The 26,636-nt window shown below is 39.5% G+C and overlaps 1 protein-coding gene across 1 annotated transcript in view; it reads right to left on the minus strand.

The window, feature by feature from the left end:
• The window catches only part of LOC101361563 (PKHD1, fibrocystin/polyductin), a 413,510-nt gene that overhangs the window by 159,179 nt on the left and 227,695 nt on the right, over nucleotides 1-26,636 (minus strand). The window contains exons 30-35 of the mRNA XM_023742674.1: nucleotides 20,644-20,700; nucleotides 20,260-20,390; nucleotides 6,659-6,771; nucleotides 4,740-4,845; nucleotides 1,598-1,732; nucleotides 807-831 (exon numbers count right to left, since the gene is read on the minus strand). Coding sequence (XP_023598442.1) covers nucleotides 807-831; nucleotides 1,598-1,732; nucleotides 4,740-4,845; nucleotides 6,659-6,771; nucleotides 20,260-20,390; nucleotides 20,644-20,700 — 567 coding nt within the window. The remainder of the gene's footprint in view (nucleotides 1-806; nucleotides 832-1,597; nucleotides 1,733-4,739; nucleotides 4,846-6,658; nucleotides 6,772-20,259; nucleotides 20,391-20,643; nucleotides 20,701-26,636) is intronic.

A 26,636-nucleotide genomic window follows, 5' to 3' on the forward strand; every position in this document is an offset into this window, starting at 1 on the left:
GCTCATCCTGCACTTACTGTTAAGAGACTGAGAGACCCTCAGCTGCACTGCATTCCTGGTGAGTCACACAATAAGGGTGTGATTATTTTTAATTATCTCATAATAAGCACTCTTTGGTCGTGATTTATATCTTAATTTCTGTCACTCTCCCATTAATTATGATGTCTATTTAACATCAGTTAAGATGTTGTGACATTAATTTAACAGTACAGTTCAGTTACTCAGCTTGATGGGATTTTGTTTTTAGCATCTACTGTAAGGTTGTTTCTGGAAACTTAAAGGGCCTTCGATCTACCAGCATCTTAGATTCGAAATCTGGGTCTCCTCCTCTTAAAAACTATGCAGTCTAAATAGAAGAAACGGCTCTCTCAAGAAGTAATCCTTTGAGAGAAAACAGAAAACTGGCAGATGTTTCCCTCCTGAAAAGGATGGTTCAAAAGACATTTAACTAAGACAGGTTTGGAATTGAGCATAGGAAAATATATCCTTAATAAGAAAATGATTTTATTAACGTTAATATTTATATCTATGGCTAGTAAATAATCTCCAAGGGAAAGGACAAATGTCAACAATTAGCATTTCAATTAGGCAAAGCATTCAGAAACTAAAAAAGAATGCTCTTTCCTTTGTTCCAAGAAGTACTATAGGTCTCTTCTATATGTGATGTTTATGACAATGTGATTACTAATATGCACATCATGTAACTCTTTTACAGACAAGAACCTAGGGGACCTACTATAGGTTGGAAGCCTACAGAGACCAATGGAAGCCATGGCTTTACCTTAAAGAGAACCAGTACTTCTCACCTGGGATGTACTCTAGTTCTGGTACCTGGACTATGCAATGGCTGAGAACTCATCTATAGTCTGACTTTTATAATGCAGAAACAGATATTTAGGTAGTATTAAGGAATTACATAAGAAATCCTAGTATGCTACAGCAAACTTTAAGTATATTTGTATTACCAGATTCTACCTCTTTTTTGGAGTCCCTAGGTGATGTAAATGGTTAAAGTGCTTCTCTACTAACCAAAAGGTGGGAGATTTGAGTCAATCCAGAGGCACCTGGGAAGAAAAACCTAGAGATGTACTTCTGAAAAATCAGCCATTGAAATCCCTATGGAATACAGCTCTACTCTGACACACACAGGGTCGACTCAACAGTAACTGGTTCTGGTACTGGGACCTCTCTTTTCAAGAGTGCCCTAAATGGTGTAAGGTCCCCATGAACAAAATGTTGGTGCAGAGCAGAGAAACAATATGGAATCATGCTCCTCTATAATCCTGTGAGGTTACAGAAAATTAACCTAAATAATTAGGTTACTGAATTTTTACAGAAAATATTTCTAAATTACAGGCAAATAACTTGTGACTTCTATGATTTATGTGGACACATAACATTGAAATCATGTGTATATTTGAATTTTATTGTCAATATCACCACTGTTACAAATAAAAAGCTCCTCTAACTTTTACCAATAAAATACAAGATTCACTGAAGAATGCTTTTAAAATTACATATCCTGAGTCACCAGGAAGCCCAACACATATGATTCTGTTCTGACGGACATCGAAAACAACCACACTAAGGCACTTACCTTGTGGGCAAAATGACCAAGTAATAAGCTGTCAGTAACTGAAGTATTTCCGTCACTTTCCAAGATGTCAATTCCAAAATCTCTGCATGAATAAACTTGGAAGTTTTTTAGATGAAGATTGCTATTTCTAAAAATCTATAAAATAACAGCATATGTTATGGCAAAGGTCTGCAGCTTGGTTTTTCTTTCAGTTTTCCTGTAGGTTCTGTAATTATTGATTAAGTACAAATAAGCATGCTACACCATATTTAAACAGCTTTTGTCCATCCATATCTTTACAGACATCCCAAAGACGCCATGAGGTCAGCACTAATGGGCCCCTTTGGTAACATCCCCTCTCCACTTTTCATTTCTCCTCATGATATTAATATACTAAAAAGGTCAACATGAACTCCCCACATATCTAAAAGAAACTCGGAGTTGCCAAATCACACAAAATTAATAGAGAAAAATGGAGCACCCAAGAACTCCCGGACTTAACATTTACCTCAGTGTAGTAGATACTAACTAATACTGCCAGAAACTTGCAAATATGAAATTCATATTTCATAATTCAGCATGAGGGCAGGTTCACTGTATGTAGTCTCAACATATGTTATGTGCACCTACATGTATGGCTACTTGGGTTAATGTGCCTAAGCAGGGATCAAATATTAACAAAATGTCACTGGCCTGGTAGGCAGAAACCTGGGTTTTCAGTTAGCTCTTACAGTAGCTAACTATGTGATCCTGGGCAAGACATTTCACCCCTCTTATGCCTCTGTTCAACCAACTTTAAAATCTGCGTGAAGATCAGGGGTAGCAGATAACCGAACACAGTCATCCCTATATGCATTACATAGGGTCATGTCTACATTCGTATCTTTAACTGGAAATTTTCTATTAAGTTAAAGTCAATGTATCCTTGATTTATCATAGTATGGTCCTTCTACCTGTCAATTGGTCTTGCTTGAATTTTTAAGAATTGAATAGCTTGCATTCCCTATTATAGATTTACCTGAAGTTTTTTGTTTTTTAATAAAATGATAGCTCTTTGAGAGACACAGAGGTTTATTGAACCAAATAAGGCATAATCTGAATGGATGATTACAGTTATAACCCAATTACAGGCATCAGTCCAAGTTCTGGCAAATATACTCACATTCAAAAACAGTTAACACCTAGAATTAGCTAGAGAAACTGCTAATTTTACATGGAAACCAAAATACAATAACAAAATGCACCAATTTGTGGTGTGAATACAGCTTTCACAGTGTACTCTCATCTCCCTTTCCCCCATCTAAATAATCACTCTGCATTTTTTAGACGTGGTGAGAAGAGGGTGTTTTTCTCAACTCTTGTTAACATACAGAAGAAGGGTTAGATTGCTAGAGTTGGAATCCAGCAAGCTTAGCTGTGTGACCTTAGCAAGGAAAATACCCCCTTAGAGAGTTTTCTCATCTACAAAAGGAGAGTAACAATGGTACACCCCCCATAAAGTTGTTATGATGATTAAATGAGAAAACACACAATAAATATTAGCTATCACTATTGTCAAATAGATATAAATTTATGTGTATACAAACTAGAAATTTTACCTAATGGAATGAATATTCAGTTCAAGAATCTATATATCTGGCACTTAATGCCTCAACGACAAGAGTACAGTCAGCTATATCTAAGATTAAAAGTTGATGAAATGTAAACACAATGCACTTTTTGATGATTCAGAAGACACTTCTCGATGTAACAATTTGCAGAGACGTCACTGTCAACATAGGCCTATCAGCACCTAATTCTGTTTATTAACAACGACAACAATAAGAGTTCATTTTATTGAGCTGAAGTTCCAAAAGCATTCTTATTATTTGAGCTTTTTGAATGATTAAATTTAGAACACAGGAGTTCAATCTGTAAGGTTCTATTTTTCCTTTCACAGGTTTAGCATTTCTGATTACAGAACTTGAGAAATGGCTACAAGTAGCATCTTCTAATATTTAGTTTCATTGGGTTTATTTCCTCTAGAACAAGGCTATTCAAGAACAGGGAAGCAGTATCTATACAGAGTTTAATCCCCTACAAGATATGAATTGCTTCTCCACATAAGAGGGCATCCAACGAATATTTGTTACCCCATATCCATAGTGCTTATAGAAACAGCATATTTATAAAATTAAACGAGACTAAAATACTGAATATAATTGAGAGTTTCCCTTTTAACTACCCTAATTACATATTTTTGTGCTTTCCCTAGTGACAGTTTCTTTCTCTTGGTGAATATATGAAATAAATGTCTGACTTTCTTATTGTGACTTAATTTTATCTTTTTATTCCATTTTCCAGATTCCCTGTAAACATATTTCCTCATCTATGTATCTTTGGCTCTAGATTTCTAAGTCACAGAGAACAAGCGAATGTAATTTCCTCTGTGTAGCACCAAACAGTGATCCTGGATAATATCTACGCGTTATTGTTAACAATGAGCATTGCTAGAAAATCATTATAACAATAAAAACTAAGACTGAACATGAACCTTTTTTGTGTGTGTCTTTTGAGGAAAAATATAAATTCAATTCATTTATAAAGGTAAGAATGGCACTTCAGCCTGGAATTCATAAAAATGGAAATTCTACTCATTTACAAAGGTAAAAATGGCACTTTGGGCTAGAATTTTTGTGCTCCAATGATGAGCAGCACTTTTTCTTAAGTCTGAAGCATGTATTATTTGGGATATTAGGGTGTCAAATGCACAATATTTGGAGTCTAGAATATGTACCTGGTTGTGCTACTGATTAACTGTATGACTTTGGATAAGTCCCTTTACAATCTTTATTTATTATCTCTAAATGGGGATGAGAAGAGGGGAATGAAGAACTTCTACATTCCCTCCGGGTTATAAAATTCTACGATTCTGTTGTTCTCTATCAGAGCTACTGAAAAGTCCCAACAAAGGAAATCAACTAACCATGCTTTCTGATTTTAAATTGGTTCATTTGACAACTAGTCCACACACACCTATGATGTTTTTGGCTCTTTAAAACTGTGATTATGTTGCAATGCTCCCCTAAGCAGCAAATCACCTCCCTTTAAATCAAGATGCATAGTAAATCACCGCGAGAAAATAAATGAAGGTTTTAATAATAATAACTAAAGAAACATTTACCTTGGCACCACCTGTGCTTCCCCAAACTGTGAAGTGTTGGAACAGGGTGGGGCCAGTGCCATTATTCCATGGTGGCTGAAATTTAGGGTATACAAAGAGACCATACCTAGAAAAGAAAACAAAGAATGAAATTCAGCCAATTTCGATGTTTCCCGCTTCTCACTGGAAAATACAAAAGTAAAGGGAATGAATGGGGGAGAGTGGACCTGAGACCTGTGACCCCTCTCTTGTCATCACCCACCCCTCAGCCTTTCCACTCTTTTACCCTTCGTGACCTGCTCCTGAATCGCAACAGGATGTAGACTGCCATGATCCCCTGTCATTCTGTCAGCCTCCCTCTAGGCTCACCCCCTTCCTCCCTAGGAGAGTGGACACCTCTGTCTAGCACTTTAAAACATGATCCCCTGCTACTCTATCACACACCACCCCTACACTTACCCCCTTCCTACCCGCCACCACCCACTGCCATTGAGTCAATTCCGACTCACAGCTACCCTATAGGACAGAGTAGAACCTCCCCCTTAGGGTTTCCAAGGAACGGCTGGTAAATTCGAACTGCCAACCTTTTGGTTAGCAGCCCAGCTCTTAACCACTGTGCCACCAGGGCTCCACCCCCTTCCTAGAAGACAGGATACCAGCATCTACAATCCCTTTACCTTCTGTTCTTCTACCTGAAATGCCCTCCCACTGCTCTTCTCTGGATACCCTTCCTCCTTCACATCCCAGGGCTCCTGAGAGCTCTTGAATAAAAGCTTCGTGATCATACTGATAATTTCATTACTTAAGTACTAATCCCAGCCTCAGCTGGCATTTCAACATTGCTTAGCAACCTTTAATTCTCCCTAGTCCACTCTCCTTATCATTTTCCATCATAGTAGTATTACTATACTATTATTATCATAATTATTTGTAGCTATCAATTATTGAGTTCCTACTAGGTTCCAGAAGGAACCCTGGTGGCACAGTGGTTAAGAGTGGGGCTGCTAACTGAAAGGCTGGTGGTTTGAACCGACCAGCCGCTCCATGGGAGAAAGATATTGCAGTCTGCTTCCATAAGATTACAGCCTTGGAAACCCCATGGGGAAGTTCTACTCTGTCCTACAGGATCTCTATGAGTCAGAATCAACTCGACGACAACAGGTTTGGGTTTTCTTGTTTGTTTGTTTACTAGGTTCCAGGTGCTTTCCTAGATACATTACACAAATCATCCCTAATTCTCTGACCAAACCTTCAATATAGTTTGGTCCCCATTTTACAAATAAGGGATCTGACTCTTTAAAAAAAAAGGAATTTACTGGGAATAGAATCCAGATCTGAACCAGGGCCTGACTGACTCTGAAGCCTTCGTTTTTCCCATTCTCCTTGAATCCCATATCCCACTTTGTTTTACCATTTCCTTGTTCTTAGCAATGACCCTGCGCCCTCTACATAACAAAGAGGGCAACATGATTGAAAGTCCCTCCATCCTCCTCCTAATTATCTGAATCCTCTCCTGTCTTCACTTCCTCATTTTAGACTGTGCATATTACATGGGATGTATAATTCCATATTTACACTATATAACTACATAATTATACTATGTTGTGTACAGAGTCCAGGCAAAGAGCCTTTTCTGCACCTCAGCTCCTGAGCCCATGCACTCCAACCTCCCAGGGGCTCTGCATTGCCAGTTGCTCCCAGTCTCTTGGAGGTTTAATTGCTCTCTCTATTGAATTCTCCTCTAGCCACAAAGGTGCACTCTGTCCTACTGCCATCTCTAGTGACTGCTCTCTCTTTTCCCTTCCCTTCACCACCAAAATTCTTGCACAGAGGCATTGTCAAATCTCACATAAATGACAAATGTTATACCCTCTGTGTGAGTATCTCATCTAAATCATAAGCCCTACACCCTCAATATAAATGAATTTCCCCAAAGTTACCTTGTACAAGAATGTGCAATGTTCTGGGTAAAGGAGAGAAGAGGAGCTTGCGATGTTTTGCTGGTCACAAGATGAAAAAAGTAGCCAAAACCAGCAGCACACACCCTGTTCCCCTACAGAAATTAAAGAAGTTAAAAAATTAGTTATTCCATGTACAATAAGGTTGCTGAGAAAAAAAAAGAAGACTCTTACTTGTGCTCATTCTGCTTTTTCAGTCACTTCTTGTGAAGGTATGTTGATACTTATATGGACTCACTTATTCTTTTGTATCCCCAGAGGGAATAAAAAACAAACAAACAAAAAGACTCTCATTTCCTTTCCTCCAGGCCGCTCAACCAACCTGTAATTTGCCCACTACAATAATTGACATCTCATGGCTAAAGCCTCCTTGTAAGCTTGCAAGGAGAGAAGGTTGTGACATTTAGTCTAAGCCTTTCTTCTTTAGTATGTATATGCAAGAATACACAGTGGCTCTCCAAGGCAAAAGATGTGTCCCTGAAGGCAGGTCTACATAAAGTGCTCTCTCTGATCACTGGAACAACTCAATTATTTGGCTGTGAGATGAAAACCACATGATTGGATTGGCCATGCCATAGCCCTGGGGCACAGTGGCTGATTTCAAATACAACGCAAATATCCCCAATGAGCTATTGTCTTGATTAATCACTTTAATATTTATAGGACTTAACTATCCAAATAATTCAATGTATTTTATATGTTCATATAAAACCTAAATTCATCACTAGATCATAAGAGTTTGGGGCTCTAATTCTGATCAAGCTGAACACAATGAGATTATCTATTCATTCAATGAAGTGAGGATATGTTCATCACTGTGGCATATACTCTAGAACAAACTAGAAAAACGACTTCCCAAAGAGCCTAATAAGGTACACAGAGGTATTTTGCTTGGCCTACCCAATGTTTATGAAAATTCTGAATTTGTTTCCAACATTTTAAAATAAGGAGACTTTACATAAATATCCAGATGTCTATATTTTTAAAAAACACTGGGCCCAAACTCCTGTGTGGTAGCCATGATCAGCTGAAGCTAAGAAGGGCCTACCTTCTTGGATTGTGGATTATTTTGCCTGAGTCCCCACCCTTCCCACTTCACTCATTTATGATTTCAGCCTAGCCCCTGGAGGCATTTTGAGTTTGCAACCTCATACTCCAGGAGATAAAGTTGTTGGCTGATAACAAAGACATATTGGCTATTGTATGGAAGTTTCTATTTATTCCTTCCTGAATTGCACCCAAGTTCTGTCAATGCACACTATCATATGAAAAGAGGGTAGTCCTCTCTTCCTCTCTCCATCATCTGGTAGAAAGAACTCTGATGAACACAGGGGTTCTCTTCAGGGTGCTGCACTGGGGTGGCAGTTTTAGAGGGAGGAGTAAATCAACTGAGCTGCTGAGCTACTTTCTATGTATCTGTGTGTTTCTGTGCCCTCTCACCCTGTGACTGTACTGGTCCAAGGCCAAGATGCCTGTGTCTATCTGGGGACTAGAAGTTAAGAAAGAGGCTGCTCAGTCTGTCTCTGGCCAAAGCATTGTACTGTAGGGATAACGGGAGTCCCAGAGGCCACCAGGTTTATCCTGATCATCTATCTAGGGGATTTGACAAGGACTAGTTGGTATGAGACAAAGAATTCCTAGAGTGTCCTCTCTGTGAGTACCTCAGCCTCTAAGGAGCACACACTATGGGACTTGGAGAGCTCACCCTAAACCAAAAGACAGTTGCATCAGGACACAGAAAAGAGCGTAAGGAATAGGTAGGATCGTGACACTGTACAATCCAACAAGGCACTAAATACCTTTCTTTAAAAATCAATACTTCAGCACCACAGTTGCCTCTGTACTGGGCTCAGTGGGGACCATACTGTGAACATCCCACTAGAATAGCTTCTCAAATTTTACTATGCACCCAGGGTAGGTTTGCCAGATTTAGCAATTAAAAATAGAGATGCCCAGTTAAATTCAAATTTCAGACAAGTCACGAATACTTTTTTAAGTATGTCTCAAATATTGCACTGAACCTATTTATACTTACAAAAAAATAAAGACTTGTTGTTTACCTGAAATTCAAGCCTAACAGCAACCTGTATTTTATCTGGCAATTCTAACCTGGCAGAATGCACATTTCTGGGCCCACTACCAGATATTCTGATTTAGTAGGTATGTGGAGGTTTTGGGTGGGGGGAGAGTATTCTGCATTCTTAAGCACTGCAGATTGTTCTGATGCAGGTGATCTTTTGACCCCATTTTGAGAACTACTCGTCTAGAGGTAACTGAGACAATGATACCAAACTGTCGAGTCATCAAGGGTCCTAGGAGATGTTCAAAGCGAGAGACACACAGGGAAGACCACATTTCCTGGCAATTCTACCTTGAGGTGCTTCAGGGACCCATTGCAAATGGAAGTCACTATTGATAACCAAAGGAGATTGAAGCCAAGAAAATCAGAGTGGAAGGCTTAAGCCAGTAACCTGGTAACCAGATCCCAGCAAAAAGGTAGCCCAGCTCAGTAAGAGTTTTATTTATGTTGAACCTTTTTCTTTTCCTTAGAAGTATTTAACTTTTTTTAAGTTACAACCAAGCAATAATAATAATAATAATACTCATAGTTTAGATTTATGGAAAACCCACTATAGTCCAGGTACCAAATTCTATAGTCTCATTTATTTTCACAACAGTTCAGTGAATTATGTGTTATTATTACAATTTCATAGACAAAAAAATAATAATAATAATAAATGAAACTCAGAAATGTTGAGTAACTTTCCCAAAGTCAAAGAGCTGATAATTGGCAGAGCCAACTCCATTGGTGTTCAAGCCCAAAATCATCACAGACTGTAATCTAGGCTAGAGGAATAAAAGCAGGACCCAGGGCCAGAATACCAAACAATAGGATGCTAAGAGCCTGCAGGGACACACAAGAAAAGGAATTCTGACAGCAGAGTATGATGCAAAGTCCTGTCACCAACTCAAAGGCAGAGCAGGAGTTTACTACGACCTCCCCAACAGTGGATGCAACATATTGAACACCAGTACATTCAGCTGTTGTAATGTGGTGGCCTAAGAGCTCGGCTGCTAACCAAAAGTTCGGCAGTTCAAAGCCAGCAGCCACTGCTTGGAAACCCTATGGGGCAGTTCTAGTCTGTCCTGTAGGGTGGCTATGAATTGGAATCAACTTGATGGCAACAGGTTTGGTTTGGATTGGGTTTACCTGGTGGCCAGGACTGAAATAGTGGGTGATATTGCTATATAAATATAGCTTTCTTCAAAACAGGAGAACATTTTTCAGGTTATGTTTAAATAAGGAATTACTCTTTTCACACCAAAAATCCAGAGAACATAAAATCCCTTCCTTTCTTGCCACACAGAAAACAAACACGCTCAGCTCAAAGTGGAGAGAGAGACATATGGATAATGATGTAGGTTAATTTCCAACAGTCAACAGGAAGAAGACATGACAGAAGAAGACATGACATTTTGAAAAATACATTTAAAGAGGCAAAACCCGTTGCCATCCAGTTGATTCCAACTCATAGCGACCCTGCAGGACAAAGCAGAACTTCCTCATAGTGTTTCCAAGGAGCGTCTGGTGGATTCGAACTGCCAACCTTTTGGTTAGCAGGCGAGCTCTTAACCACTGTGCCCCCAAGAATCCTTAAAGAGACAAAGTGTTCTGAAATTCCAGCATTATTGAAGTTTAGACATAAAGTTAATCAAGACTGGCTACTAACAGGAATTTTAAGCAAGGACAGATGAAGAGACTGAGACTATCTGCAACTGTTATTTAATATTAATGCAGACAGTGAAGGGTATAGACATGATGAAGCACAGGAAAGGGTTAGAAGTTAAAGAAGAAGTTCTGACCTGCTCAAGGACAGAGCTCTTTCATACAGCCACAACTAGCTCAGGGAGTTTTACCACCTCCTCAGTGCGGACATCATGCTTGGTAAAGTAGAGGGTCAGTGAAAAAGAGGAAGACCCTCAATGAGATGGATTGACACAGTGGCTGCAATGATGGGCTCAAGCATAACAGGGATTGTGAAGATGATGCAGGACTGGGCAGTGTTTCATTCTGTTGCACACAGGAACTGACTCGACGGCACCTAACAACAATAACAGTAAGGAAGGACTGAGCATGAAGACTCTAATCATACCATTTTCGTTGTAGCCCTTATTTATTTATGCTTAAATTGAGAAAATTTGTTTTATTCTGTGGCTTCAGTCATTCTAGACTAATATGTTATTAACTTTAATTCCTAAATGAGAAGACAACTTTGGGAGTTATTAAAGGTAAGTCTCTGAACTTGGGTAAGCCACTGGCAATCATAATACAGCAGTATGTCCTACAGAAAAACCAAACCTGTTGCCATCGAGTTGATTCTGACTCATGGTGACCCCATGTGTTTCAGAGTAGAATTTTGCTACCTGGGACTTTCATGCTGTGACCTTTTCAGAAGCAGATTGCCAGGACTTTCTTCCAAGGAGCCTCTGGAAGGCTAGTAGCCTAATACCCAGCATTTAACCGTTTGTGCCACCAAGGGACTTCCTACATCCTACAGAAGAAGACCCTAAGGAGCCTTATTCCTCTCTGGATGTGCCCCACGTTCCACTAGGAACACACACCACACACACACACACACACACACACACACACGCATGTGCGCACATGAAATAGAGTCAGCCAAGCAAAATAAATATGGGAGAAAAACTCAAATAGGTTGTTTTAAAACCAATAGTGCTCAACTCTGTGCCTCCTGTGAGAGGAGAAACAAATGCACCAATGTCCCAATCCCCCAGGCCTTCAGCCACCAGGGAAGTGAGTCAGAGCCCGAGCTTACCCAGAGACTAGAAGCCTGGCCAGCAGGCAGCAGCCAGGAAAATGGTCAGGGAAGCCAGGCTGACACAATAGCCCGGTGTTGTTTACTTAACTTTAGCTTAGTATTCACCATGGCCCCTAAGGGATTTTTTCACCCAAGGGTTTTTATAAATAGGCAGCCATCTCTCCTTTTTAACTCATTTACAGAATGTGTTCTTTCTTGGTGGACTAGCTGGCCCATTCTCCCCTGTGCTTCTGTATTTGGACTCTGAGCATTTCTCCAATTTCCTGACACCATTTAAAATTCTAATCACATGTCTCACTCACCACATGGTACTCAGCAAAAGTGTCTTTTAGATATCATTGAATATTAAGTTGAATTATTATGCAGGGTGCTGGCATGACTTCGGGGATCAAGGGCTATCTCTAAGATTCCAGTTATCTTGGGATGGCATAGCCTAGAGCAATGATTGTCAACCACGGATAATTATTCCCCAGGGACTATTTGAAACTCATTGGAGACATTTCTGATTGTCACAACTTGGGGGAGCTACTGGTATCTAGCGGGTAGAGACCAGCAATGCTGCTATGCAGAGGACAGACCCCTACAACAAAGAATTGTTGTTGTTAGTTGCCATCAAGTCAATTTATCTGGCCCAAAATGGCAATTTTGAGAAACCCTATTCTGTAGTATAGACTATAGCCATGTGTTGTCTAAATAACCCCGTATCCCTTCTCCAAATTTTGATGAAAAGATCAACCTAAATATGAAAATATGGCTAATTACAATAAGAATGCTTTAATTGTCTTTACTTGGAAGGTGCCTTAGTCATCTAGTGCTGCTCTAACAGAAATACCACAAGTGGATAGCTTTAACAAAGAGAAATTTATTCTCTCACAGTCTAGTAGACTAGAAGTCCAAATTCAGGGCATCAGCTCCAGGGGAAGGCTTCCTCTTCTCTGTTGGCTCTGGAGGAAGGTCCTTGTTATCAGTCTTCCATTGTCTGGGAGCACCTCAGCACAGGAACCTCAGGTCCAAAGGACACGCTCTATCCCGGCACTGCTTTTTTGGTGGTATGAGTCCCCACTCTCTGCTTACTTCCCTTTATTTTTATTTCTTGTAAGATAAAAGGTGGTGCAGGCCACACCCCAGGGAAATTCCCTTTACATTGGATCAGGGATGTGACCTTAGTAAGAGTGTTATAATCCTAATCCTCTTTAACATAAAATTACAATCACAAAATGGAGGACAACCACAAAATACTGGGAATCATGGCCCAGCCAAATTGATACACACATTTTTGGGGGGACATAATTCAGTCTGTGACAGAGGGTACTTATCTCTTTAAAAACAATTCAATCTGGTATTAGGCTTTCCCAAAAAAATATTTATTACCATTGAATCTGTTACCTCAATTCTTTCCTTTGTGCTACAAAACAGAACATGTACTTATGATTCTCAGCTTTACAAAGAATCAATGTCTCTGAGTTGCACAATACAAGTGCCTAATGTATCTCCGTACTTCTCATAGACACTCAAGATATCACTACAGGTGTTGATTCTCAGTCGTGATTACAAAACTGAAATCTACCCTGGGGCAATACACGTGTACCTCCACCTTCCACATAACCTGCACTAAGCAGCTGTCTCTATCATACCTATGAGTCACAGGAAAGGCTGTGGGTACATTAGAACTGAGGGTCAGGGAATGGTTGGTGTCTTAAACATTCATCTTTTCTGCAAGTATACAACAATGAGAAAGGTGCACTAGAGGTCAAAAACGATAATCTCACTTGAACACACACCTGTATTGCGTTACCAGTAAAATGCTAGTTCATTACCAAGACTTTACCAGGAGGGGAAAGGTTCAAGCATTTCAAGAATGTATTCCAGGGGCTATATCTTTATTCATTACCTTTGCTACAGCAGGTGCTCAGAATATAAGTATTTTCAAGAATGAACAGATTTCTTGCATATCTGCCCTAGTGCCATTAGTTTTTATGGAGCATCTGGATGATCGTGCATAAATGCTTTCCAAGTATTGACCTTCCTTCTAGTTGGGTAGCTGATAAGTCTCACTTTTTTTTTTTAAAGAAGCACTTGAACAGTCAGATTACATTACTTCCCAGCCCTTTTTCTCTCAGTTCCAGCTGGGTATGCTACAAATGATTCATGAGGAAAAACCATATATTTATGCAGGCAGCCGTCAGCTTGCGGGGAAGGGTTTAAGGCAAGCAGGGAATTTTGTGTGGAAATCAATTCTTTGCAGAAGTCAATGTATTATGGACAGTCAAGCAAGAGAAATTCCAGAGAGAAATTAACTACCCAAGTAAGCCAGCTCCTTGAGGTGTGCATCTATAGTCACAAGAGAAAAGTGAGTTAACCCTTCAGGCAGCTCTTAAATATACATTACCTATTGAGTGGGGGAGTTAGAGACCTGAAGCTGGGCCTTCAAACACAGTATCCCTTACAAAATTGATTCACTAAACCAGAACAAATTCCCCTCAAATTAAATGGATGTTTCCAAAGGGCTCTTCTTTGGGGTTTTTCACAGAATATCCTAAGCAGGAGCCTAGCCATAGGAAATTTCCAACACCTCCTAAATAGGGGATACTCTGGACCTCTGGAGGTGAACAAGCACTCACTGTTCAACAGCAAAGACTTTCCAGCCTGAGATCATGAAAATAGGTTGATGTAAGTTACATCTTCAGGAAAGCTGGGGCCTCTGAGCAGATAAGAAAGAGCCTCCATAAAAGGAGTCGAGACTCAGAATCTGGAGTTGTTGAGTGAAGACAGCCTTGGCAGTGGAGTGCTCTAAGCAGCTACAGACGAACCTCCATCAACCTGTTTCTGGAAAGTATGGCAAAGGCCTATCTAAGGAGTGTACAGAAGAATATGACCACAAAGCCACGGAAGATTCAAACAAGGTATCACACATGAATCCTCCCTGGCAAGAAGGCACAAAGTTCAGGTTTTGCTTCTCAGAGAAATTTCCCTGGACTTAGCTGTACTCTGGGCATGGAGGCAGGGACCATTTGTGGCTATGAAAACTGAAAAAGAATATCATACTTGAAATCTTCTTGTATCGTGAAGGGTTGAAGGTGAGTGAACAATAAAGGTGACTGGCTGGCAGCCGAGGTGAGTTCCTTACACTGTGGCCATGGGTTTTGGTCCTAGGGTCTGAGTCAGGGCAATTCTGGAATAACATACAACCACAAATCACCTCTGAGACCAAGGGACCAACTTCTTTTCTTCCCCTACCTACCTGCCAGGTCAGAGATTCCAAGGTCAGATTCATGTATGTAGGAGAAAGGTTAGCCTTTCAGGGTTGGTTGCTCAACCATTAAGAGTAAGTCATCTTCTTCACATGCAAATAAGGTCTGTAGTTTAGTTAATAGTATTGTACCAACATCAACTGCCTGGATTTGATCATACTCTGTGGTTATGTAAGATGATACTATTGGGGGAATCTAGATGAAGGATACATGGGAATTCTCTTTTATTTTTGCAACTTCTGGTGAATATAATATTATTTTTAAATAAAAAGTTTAAAATAACAAAAAACAAATAGAAAAGTATCAGTTAACCACAGCAATACAGTGACTTTTTAAAAAACAATTTTCCAGGCTGAGAGAAAACTGAAAAGCAAGGCAGGAGAAAGTCATGAAAACTGAGCACATTCAAGACTTGAGTATGTTCCCTTAAGGGGCAGTCCAACTCTGAGCCGCTCACAGCAGAACACAAATCACCACCCGTGTAACAGTTCCTCACTGTAAAGGAATCTCTGCTTCTCTCACTTGCTTGTTTAATCTCTTTTACACCTCGAAAGAAATTGATTTAAGAAACACCCTATACTAATCCTGTCTCATTAACATAACAAAAACAACCTATTCCCAAATGGAATTTTAAACACAGGCATATACCTAATGACATCTTTGCTTTTTAAGATTTTAAGGAGGTCTTTTGCAGCAGATTTGCCCAATGCAATACATCGTTTCATTTCTTGACCACTCCTTCCATGGGTGTTGATTCTTGATCCAAGTAAAATGAAACCCTTGGTAACTTCAATATTTTCTCTGGTTATCATGGACAATAAAAAAGGAAGACTGAAGAAGAATTACTGCGTTTGAACACAGAATATTGAAGATACCATGGACTGCCAGAAGAACAAAAACTGTCTTAGAAGTATAGCTGGAATGCCTCTTATAAGTGAGGATGGCGAGACTTCATCTTGCTTACTTTGGACATATTATCACGAGGGACCAATCCCTGAAGAACATCATGCTTGGTGTTATGGATTGAATTGTGTCCTCCAAAAATATGTGTTGTAAATCCTAACCTCTATGCCTGTGTACAAGATATAAAACAGATTAAACAAGCAAGTGAGAGAAGGAGAAATGGGAGGAGGAAAAATGTCAAGCCACATGAAAATTAACCAGGAGCAGAAGCTCAGAAGAGACAAGGACCTTCCTCCAGAGCCAGCAGAGAATAGCTTCCCCTAGAGCCAGCACCCTGAATTCAGACTTTTAGCCTACTCAACTGTGAGAACATAAATTTATGATTGTTAAAGCCACCCACTTGTGGTATTTCTGTTATAGCAGCACTGAGTAAGACAGAATTTGGTACCAAGAAGTATGAGTGCTGTTCTAACAAATACCTAAAATGTGGACGTGGTTTTGCAATAGGGTAATGGGTAGAGGCTAGAAGAGTTTTAAGGTGCTTAATAGTAAAAGCCTAGATTGCCTTGAAGAGACTATTGGTAGAATTATGGACATCAAAAGCAATTCCGGTCAGGGCTCAGAAGGAAGTGAGGAGAACGATAGGGAAAGTTTCTGTCATCTTAGAGAATACATGTGGCACCAGCAACAGAGTGTAGTTAGAAATGTGGACTTTAAATGAGCTTCTGGTAAGGCTTTAAAAGAAAATGATGAACTTGTGATTGGATAATGGAGGAAGGGTGATGCTTTTTATACAGTGGCAAAGAACTAATCTGAATTATGTTTGAATGTTTGGTGGAAGGTAGAACTTGTAAGTGATGAACTTGGATATCTGGCTGAGAAGATTTCTAAGCAAAATCTTAAAGAGGCCATGTGGTTTCTCTTTGCACATACAGTAAAATGTGAGAGGAAAGAGATGGACTTAAAAATGAACTATGCAAAATTAAAACAGACCTTAAAGTTTTGGAAAATTCTGTTGTACAAACCAAGGACACATGTCCTACAATTTTCACCAAGGACATGGCTATACAATCTTTTCTTAAAGAGATTAAGCCTGTGGCTGATGGATCTAACCAACTATCACCACGGAAAACCCAACATCTTAGTCTGAAGGAGACAGAGACAGACGGAAAGGAAAAAACTCTGTCTCCTTCTTGGAATTCTACAGGCAGGAAACAAGCCGAAGGAGCTACATCTGTTGTCCTGCAACAAAAGAAAAGGACCACCCTGAGAGCAGCTCAGAGATCAGCAGAACTGTTGGAAGGGCCTTCTCAGTTTCAGAAGGTGGGGCCATGGTCTCCTGGATCTCAAAGTGTGGGGCCTCAGTCTCCTAGGTTTCAAAGAGTCGGATCTCCACTAACTCGATTCTGGAGTGTGGGGCTGCCTTTAAGGTGTGCCAGGGGATTGGGCTGTCGCCCAAAGCTTGGGGGGTGGAGCTGCCACGCCAAAGGAGCAAAGTTGCCAGCCCAGTGGGCGGAGCTGAAGCCCAGGGCTGAGGGACCTCCACCTAGAATCCAGACAGTGTGGCCACTGAGCATGTGGAGAGAGGGGCCGTTGCTCAGATGGTCTCAGAGATGAGAGGATTATTTTCAAGCCTTGAAAACTAATGGAATTTGTTCTGCTGGGTTTTGGATTTGTTTGGTGCCTGTTATCTCTTCTTTCCTTCTAGTTTCTCCCATTTGTAATGGAAATGTCTACCTTGTGCCTGTACCACCACTGTGCTTTGGAAACAGATAACTTGTAGTCTACATTTCACAGGTTCACAAATGAAGAGCAATTTTGCCCCAAGATGGAATACACCTAAAGTCTCACCCAGATATTTGGTTTAGATGATTCAGAAGATGAAATTTTGGACTGGGAGTTGATTTAAGTGTTTTGTGATGATGTGATGGGATGAATGTGTTTTACATGTGGGCAGGACACAAATTTTGGGGGGTCAAAGGGTGGAATGTTATAGATTGAATTATGTCCCCCAAAAATACGGGTTGTAAATCCTAGACTCTATGGCTGTGTGGTTATAATCCCGTTTGGGAATGCACTGTCTTTGTTATGTTAATGAGACAGGATTAGTGTAGGATGTGTCTTAAATCAATCTCTTTTGAGATATAAAAGAGATTAAACAAACAAGCGAAAGAAGTGGGGTGGGGGAGGGAGATGCCAAGCCACATGAAGACTGCCCAGGAGCAGAAGCTCGGAAGAGACAAGGACCTGCCTCCAAAACTGACAGAGAGAGAATGACTTCCCCTAGAGCTGGCACCCTGAACTCGGACTTCTAGCCTCCTAGACTGTGAGAAAATAAATTTTTGTTTGTTAAAGCTACCCACTTGTGGTTTTTCTGTTATAGCAGCACTAGATAACTAAGACACTTGGTAAAGTAGAAGGTCAGCAAAAAAGAGGAGGATCCTCAATGAGATGGACTGACACAGTGGCTGCAACAATGGGTTCAAATATACTTACTATTGTGAGGACAGCACAGGACTGAGAAACATTTCATTCTGTTACACTTAAGTTCACCATGAGTCGGAACCTACTTGATAGCACTTAACAACTACATAACTAAGGAATCTGCATTAACCTGAAACCTATTCTCAGATTATATACAAGCATTGTATTTTATTCAATTTTGTAAAGTGGGTATAAGGAAAAAAGTAAATGAATGGTAATGGAAGGCATTTGAGGGGTTGCAAGCAGCCCATTTTGGACTCAGGGTTTCCACTGCTGACTTGGTATTGTTCTACAGGTTATTCTGCAAAGGTTCAGGTGACTCAGAAGCTTTTTAGATGGCTTTCTAGTTCTCTGCACCTCAATTCTTCTACCCTCTGGCCAGTGGTTATCACACCTGCCCAGGAGACAATGAGCTACCCAGTGAAGGAAAGTCATACAGACAGAACCCCTGGCATCCAGTGCTGGGTTTAGATACTTTCCAGCCTCACACAGGAAGATGACCTGGGTAATCCTTAGGGTTTACTTTCCTCTAGGCATTTTGATGTAGTCAAGATATAACACTGTTGATTTTACCTGAGCCCTGTGATCATGGAAAAGAGTGAATGTTAAGAAATCCTCCATCCTTTGTGTTCCAGAAAACAGCTTATTTGCACAGAATCACCCTTCCCCATATGACTTAGATAAGACTCACAGATGCCCCCTTGTTTACATATGAAAAGGCCAGACACAGAACCTCCAAGTTGTCATTTTTTGCCTCAGAAATGATTTGCTGAACTGCTTGTCTCCACTGATTAACTGGAACAAAATTCCTGTTAACCAAATTTTGGTTAAGCTTCTCTTTTCCTCAAGTCCCTGAACACTGGCCCACCCTCATCCTGAGCCAGTATACCGCTCTGTTGCAAGCATTCCTTTCCCCCTTTGCAATAATCTTTTTGAAAAAAATCCCTCCTTAATAAATACAGATTTGGTTTTTATTTGACAATTATGATACCAAAGAAGGCATGCCAAAACATGATTCTTTAGGTGCCAAAGCTTGCTGGCAGAGCTATACGACAAGCCCTATACTTGTAGGCAAGTTAAACACAGTTTCAATTTTTCCGGGTCTAGAGTTGGGATTTCTGAAATTCGTGCAGTTCTGCCTCCTTTTCTCACTGGTGTATTAGCTGCCCTCATTAGGCACCTAAAACAGTGTGTTAAGTGCTGTGCTTGGAATAAACGTACTTAAGAGTTTGGAGGAGGGTTGAGAAGATAACTGCAACATTTATTAGGGGTTATTCAGCTGAAGGTAACTGAAAACAGATGATCAGAGGGAGACAGAAAAGTTAGTTCTCTCAGTTCCTCAGAAACAGGCCATAGTTGTCAGGACAAGGAGATGCTCTGAGGAATATCCTAGAAGAATGAGAGCCTTAACACTTTCATCCTTGATCCATGGGATAAAATAATTGGGAAAGGAGAAATTAAATAGTCCTTCCCAATACTCTGAAGCAATCCCTCACTCACAGATCTATGATTAAACTGTACCAAGAAAAATTAATTTCCTAAAGTGTTTAGACAGAAATTTACCAAGAAAAGATAATATTCAATTGTACTAAATAATGGAATAAAAAATCAAAGCCAACAAAGTGTACTCCAACCTCCTGGAAACTGCCATGATCTCAGACATATTGTGACTCTGCCTACCCTCAGTTTTGGACACTCTAAAAAGGCAACAATATGGCCACATTCACACAGTAAGACAGTGAAGATTTAATAAGTAATTGGTATTGGAATCAATAAACACAAAAAATCAGCACCCACAGTGGATAGTTCAGGATGATATTTTAGTTTACATTACTCTAAGCAATCAGAAAATATCAGTACCTACTTTGCTGACTCCATACAGATAGTGCTTCAAAGAAAGTTCACAGGATTTCTAAGAGAAATGATGAGTGTATTTATCCTAAAGCACTTGTTTAACATAATATCATAAATTAGTTTCTTAATACTAATGTGCAGCAAGTAAACATTTCAGAGAATGCCACTGAGGCCACCACTCAGTGAACTTTATGGAGTGAACTTTATGCCCTCTCAGCTCTGACCTTCCTAACAATGCTGAAGATCTTACCTCCACAATATTGGTGGGACTGCTGATATAGATACCAGATGATGTCAGCATTTCAGGATTGGAGAGTCCCTCAGCACCAGAAACATTGATGATCACATTGTTTCTTATTGTATTTCCCTGTTCTGACCAGTCTGATTTTTAAAAAGATAAATCAAACGCAGGGATTAATAAGCATAGTTAAAATTTACACAACTCAACACTCTTGATTCAACTAATACACATGACAGTACACACACACACACACACACACAATATATATTTAGAAAACATTTAGTATGTTCAACAGATTTAAGTCAGCTAAACATTTTGGCATCAAGCCAGTCTATTACATATATGACAATTTAAATGGACTGTAATAGATTTAAAACCAATGTACATATTTACCATTTTTTCTTCTAAGAATAGTCTCCCAAGAGATGTATCCCATGTCCATGTATGTCCCTGAGAACAAAAGACCATGTTACCTCAGTGCATTTCATGCCACTCCAGAAAATAAGGGGCACTGCAATACTATTTCTTCTTTTGGGTATGGGTTGTTTTGTTTTTGCTTTTGAGTTTTTATGTCTGAACCAGACAAGCAGCTACAGATCACACGGACTATCTAGTTCTAGAGAATCATGGATCAGAAAGTCATTTAAAAAAATAGTAAAAAACAGAGAAATAGATCTACTATTTCATTTCTTAGGAAGAGTCTTAGTGATGTCTCGATAGTCAAATGCCACACATCCTAGTGTCAGCTCCAGCCCCATTCCTAGCTGTTCAAACCGGCCACCAGCTACCTGCATGCCTACCTCTTCTCCTGGAACATCTAGAATATCCTAACGTAGTAGACTGGATAGCACCTGGGACCCTTACATCCAAAACACTGAGGATTGGAATAGAAGGGACGGACCATGCTAAAGATAAATATTAGTCACTTCCACAAGGTGAATAGGGAGCAGTCCCACAGCGCCCCTCCTGGCAAGGTCTTTAGGTATCAGGGATTCCCAGGCAATTTGACAGGTCTGGGTTTGCAAACTCATTACGAGTTTGAGTACTTTGTCAATAATATACTAAAAAACAATTATTTTAATTCTATCATTTTCAATACAGTAGATATCAAGAGCACCCAATTCACAATTTCCAAACACTAAAGGCTAAGTTCTCCTGCAAGATTTCTTCCTTGCCTACTTAGTGTCTATTGCATATCACTGTTTTCTCCTAAAATAATACTGTTAGGATGCCTTCCTAAATTTATGCTCCAGGTTTCAGCAAACTTTTCCTTTCCACAGACAAAAGTAAGAAGAATAAACAAGGTCAATTCTACATCTGTTGGTTTGACTTCTCTGTAGCTCTCCCTTCTAAGCAGTGTCTTCTACAAGTGGTCAACTCTGTTGTCCTTAGCTCTGTGACTTCTAAAGCTAGAGTTTGTTTTAAAGCACATTTATATGATCCATATTTTCTCACTAAACAGTTTTCCCTCTCAGGATTAGAACCTTTATCACTTTTTATTTCAACAGGTCATTCTTAAGTAAAACACATCACAGAATTGATTTAAATATAAAACTATTTAACAAATACACTTTACTCTTACTTTCAGTGAAAACCTCTACTTTGTTTTTTATATTCAGATTACGGAGACCTTTTGTTTATTAACTCATTCTTTCAACAAAGATATCTACGTAGCACTCCTTAATGTGTTAAGCACTAAGGATATAATTTCCTTGGTTAAAAAAAAAAGAAAAACAGACATTAGATGATCACAAACATGACATATAATTTTAAATCAGCATGTACTAATTGGTGTTAAAAGGGCTAAAACACAGGGACTTGACCAGGGGACTGGTGGGGAGTGAGGAATTGGAATCAACTTGACAGCAATGAGTTTGGTTTGTTTTTTAGGAGATGGACAAATAGTATGAACAGAGGAAAAAAACCTGTGCAAGAAAAAGCATGGTCCATTGAAAGAATTAAACTAAGATATACTAAACAGTACTCTAGTGTCACTAGAGTACAAAGGGAGAGGGAAAAAAAAACCCACTGCCATCAAGTCAATTCCTTAGCAGCCAAGTGCTTAACCACTATGCCACCAGGGCTCCTTAGAAGGAGGGGGAAAAGAACAAAACAAGTTTGCAAAGGTAAACAGAGGTAAGATCACTGAGGGGATCTCTTCAGCCAGGTTAAGGATTTTTAACTGTATTAAGAAACTCTTGGAGGTGGAGCCAACATGGTGCTATAGACAGAAGCACCACACTGACCCTCCAAGCAGAGACTCAAAAAATTAAGTAAAATAAAGACAAACGTCAATCCTGGAACCCTAAGCATCAAATGAAGAGATAAAGAACTCAGCCATGCACCAGATGGAATAAGAAACTGACAGAGAATGGAGAGTGAGGAGAGTTATGAGCAGAGGTCCCTTATCAGCTAATGTAGCACGGATCCACCATCTTGGACTCCTGTCAAGAGATAGGCAGACAAGGAGTACAGGAAAGCAGATTCACCAAGCTCCCAGCAGGAGACAGAGCATCTGGTAATCACAGATACAAGCTTTCCTATCCAGCACCCTGTCACCCCTTGATCGGCCTTCGCTGCTTCCCAGTGGGCCAATCCACAGCTTCCCAGAGGGCGATCCACAGCTTACCAGCTGGTCATGACCACTGGTTCCGTGCCTTGAGGATTCACCCCACCCACAGGGCAGGCTTCTTCAGCGCCATTTCTTTGTTGCTGGTGCTGCTTTTTTTGGCCTCTTTTGGTTTCTTGCCTGCCTCTCACCTCCCCCCTCTCCTTTCTCTCAAACACCTGACTCTGTGTGCCATCTTTGCTTCATCTTGACAGGCTATGAAGCGTCGTGTGACTGCAGAACTGCTTCCCTGGTCCAACCCACCACACTGGTGGGACCACTGGGTTCCCCCCCCCCTTTTTATTTTGTTTGTTTCTAATTCTTTTTTCTTCTTCTTCATTTCTTGGTTTTTCGTCCCTTTCTAACTACCTTCCCTTCCTGTCTCCTGAATAACTGGCACTGTGTATCATCTACAGCCTTTCTAGCCAGGCTGTAATGAGCAGCTTGGGAGCCACTTCCCCAGTCTATGCAGCCATGCCAGTGGGATCCCTGGGGGCTTTTTAAATTTTATTTTAATTTTTTAATTTTCTTTTATTTTTTCTTTTTGATTTTCTTCAGTTCTCGGTTCCTCATCTCTCTATTCCATTGGCAGGCTCCCTCAGCACTTTTTTATTTTGTTTGGGCTCCTGTCTCTCTTCTTTCCCATACCCAACCTAGCTCCACACATCACAACCTCCTGCTCCCCCTCCCTCCTGCCTATCTGCACCATGTGCTGAACACTGCACTGCCGAACAGCACAGGCACAGTCTACCGAAACCTGTCCTGCACTGACTCCCCCCCACACTTACCATGTCAGCTCCAGTATTTGCCACAAAAAAACCATCCCAGACCCTCCCCTTCACCTAAACCTGCCCTTCTGCACCATAGGTGAGCAACCAGCCCTGCCCCTTGGACAAGGAGGTGAAAAATATTGTGTTCACAGATGAGCAAACAACAAAGAATGCACAGCCCACATGCTCAGACATAACCAAATGAAACAAAAAAGCGGGATGAAAGAAAACAAATCTACAATCAATAAACAGAGAAAATAACTACTGAATGTCCCAAAGACAGCAGACAATATCAAGACCTATAAAAGAATAGGACAGGATGGTTCTAGTAGGCATCCAAAATAAAACACCAGATGACTTTCCAGCAGAAGAAAAGGCCCTAGAACTACCTGATAGGGAATTCATCTCTAATATGCAGAGGTATTGAAGAGTTGAAGCAAAAAGCCGAGAAAAATTAGGAAAAAATAGACAAAGTAATGAAAAAGGCAGACAAATTCATGGAAAATACAGACACAAAATATGGAAGAATTCAGGAAAATAATACAGGAACAAAATGCCAAAATAAATTCACAACTAGAAGTCATACAAAAACAACAATTAGAAATCCAAAAAGATAAACAACAAGATTTCAGAAATGGACAGTGTAATAAACTCACAGCTATCAATAATTACACTGAACATAAACGGCCTAATGCACCCGTAAAGAGACAGAGAGTGAGAGAATGAATAAAAAACAGGATCCATCAATATGCTGTCTACAAGAGACACACCTTAGAAACAAAGACATAAATTTATTAAAAATCAAAGGTTGGAACAAAATATATCAAGCAAACAGCTATAAAAAAGAGAAGGAGTGGCAATACTAATCTCAGATAAAATAGACTTTACAACAAAATCCACCATAAAAGACAAAGAAGGGCACTATATCATGATTAAACAGATGATCTGTCATGAAGAGACATAACCATAATAAATATCTATGCAACCAATGACAGGGCTTCAAAATACATAAAATAAATTTTCACAGTACTGAAAAGAGAAATTGACAGTTCTACTGTAATAGTAGGAAACTTCAACACATCATTCTCGATAAAGGACAAAACATCTAGAAAGAAACTCAACAAAGATACGGAAGATCTAAAGGCCACAATCAGCCAATTTGAACTCATAGACATATATAGAACACTCCACCCAACAGCTGCAAAGTACACATTCTTTTCCAATGCACATGGAACATTCTCCAGAATAGACCACATCTTAGGCTACAAAGCAACCCTCAACAAAATCCAAAACACTGACATAATAGAAACCACCTTCTCTGATCACAAAACTATCAAAGTAGAAATTAACAACAGGAACAGCAAGAAAAAAAACCAATTGCATGGAAACTGAATAACACACTGCTTACAAACCACTGGGTAATAGAAGAAATCAAAGATGGAATCAAAAAATTCCTAGAATCAAATGAGAATGAAACACAACATACCAAAATCTTTGGGACAGAGCAAAGGCAGTCCTCAGGGACAATTTATAGCAATAGATGCACACATCAAAAAAGAAGAAAGGGACAAAATCAAAACATTAGCTATACAACTCAAACAAATAGAAAGAGAACAGCAAAAAAAAGCCCAAAGCCACCAGAAGAAAGGAAATAATAAAGATTAGAGTAGATATAAATGAAATACAGAATAAAAAAAACAATAGAAAGAATCAATAAAACCAAACGTTGGTTCTTTGAAAGTATCAACAAAATCAACAAACCACTTGTCAATTGACAAAAGAAAAACAAGAGAGGATGCAAATAACCCAAATAAGAAATGAAATGGGGGACATTACAACAGACTCAACTGAAATAAAAAGGATCATAACAGAGTATTATGGAAAACTATACTCCAACAAATTTGAAAATCTAGAGGAAATAGGCAAATTTCTAGAAACACACTGCCTACCCAAACTATCACAAATTGATGTTGAAAATCTGAACAGACCCATAACAAGAGAAGAGACTGAAAAGGTAATTAAAAAATTCCCAACAAAAAAACCTCTGGCACAGATGGCTTCATTGTAGAATTCTATGAAATATTCAGAGAAGAGCTTACACCAGTACTACTCAAAATATTTCAGAACATAGAAAAGGAAGGGATACTTCCAAATTCATTCTATGAAGCCAGTATAACCCTGATACCAAAACCAGGCAAAGAAGTCACAAAAAAAGAAAATTACAGACCAATATCTCTCATGAATATAGATGCAAAAATTCTCAACAAATTTCTAGCCAACAGAATGCAGCATCATATCAAAAAATAACACGCCACGACCAAGTAGGATTCATATCAGGTATGCAAGGATGGTTCAACTTTAGAAAATCAATCAACATAATCCACCACATAAATCAAAGGAAAAAAAAAGAATCACATGATCATCTCAATCGACACAGTAAGGCAATCGACACAGTCCAATACCCATTCCTGATAAAAACTCTCAATAAAATAAGTATAGAAAGGAAATTTCTCAACATAAGAAAGGGCATCTATACAAAATAAACAGCCAACATCATTCTTAATGGAGAGAGGCTGAAAACACTTCCCTTGAGAACAGGAACAAGACAAGGATGTCCTTTATCACCACTCTGATTTAACACTGTGCTGGAAGTCCTAGCTAGAGCAATAAGGCAAGAAAAAGAAATAAAGGGCATTGAAATTGGTAATGAAGAAGTGAAACCGCCCCTATTTGCAGATGATATGATAGAATATGTAGAGAACCAAAAGACTCCACAAGAAAACTACTGGAATTAATAGAAAGATTTGGCAGAGTAGCAGGATACAAGATAAACATACAAAAATTGGTTGAATTTCTATACACTAACACAGAAAACAATGAAAAGGAAATCAGGAAAACAATACCATTTACAATAGCCTCTAAAAAAAATAAAATACTTAGGAATAAATCTAACCAGGGATGTAAAAGACCTATACAAAGAAAACTACAAAACACTACTGCAAGAAACC

Source organism: Trichechus manatus, unplaced genomic scaffold (genome assembly GCF_000243295.1).
Source record: "Trichechus manatus latirostris isolate Lorelei unplaced genomic scaffold, TriManLat1.0 scaffold00215, whole genome shotgun sequence".
In the NCBI taxonomy this organism is placed as follows: domain Eukaryota; kingdom Metazoa; phylum Chordata; class Mammalia; order Sirenia; family Trichechidae; genus Trichechus; species Trichechus manatus.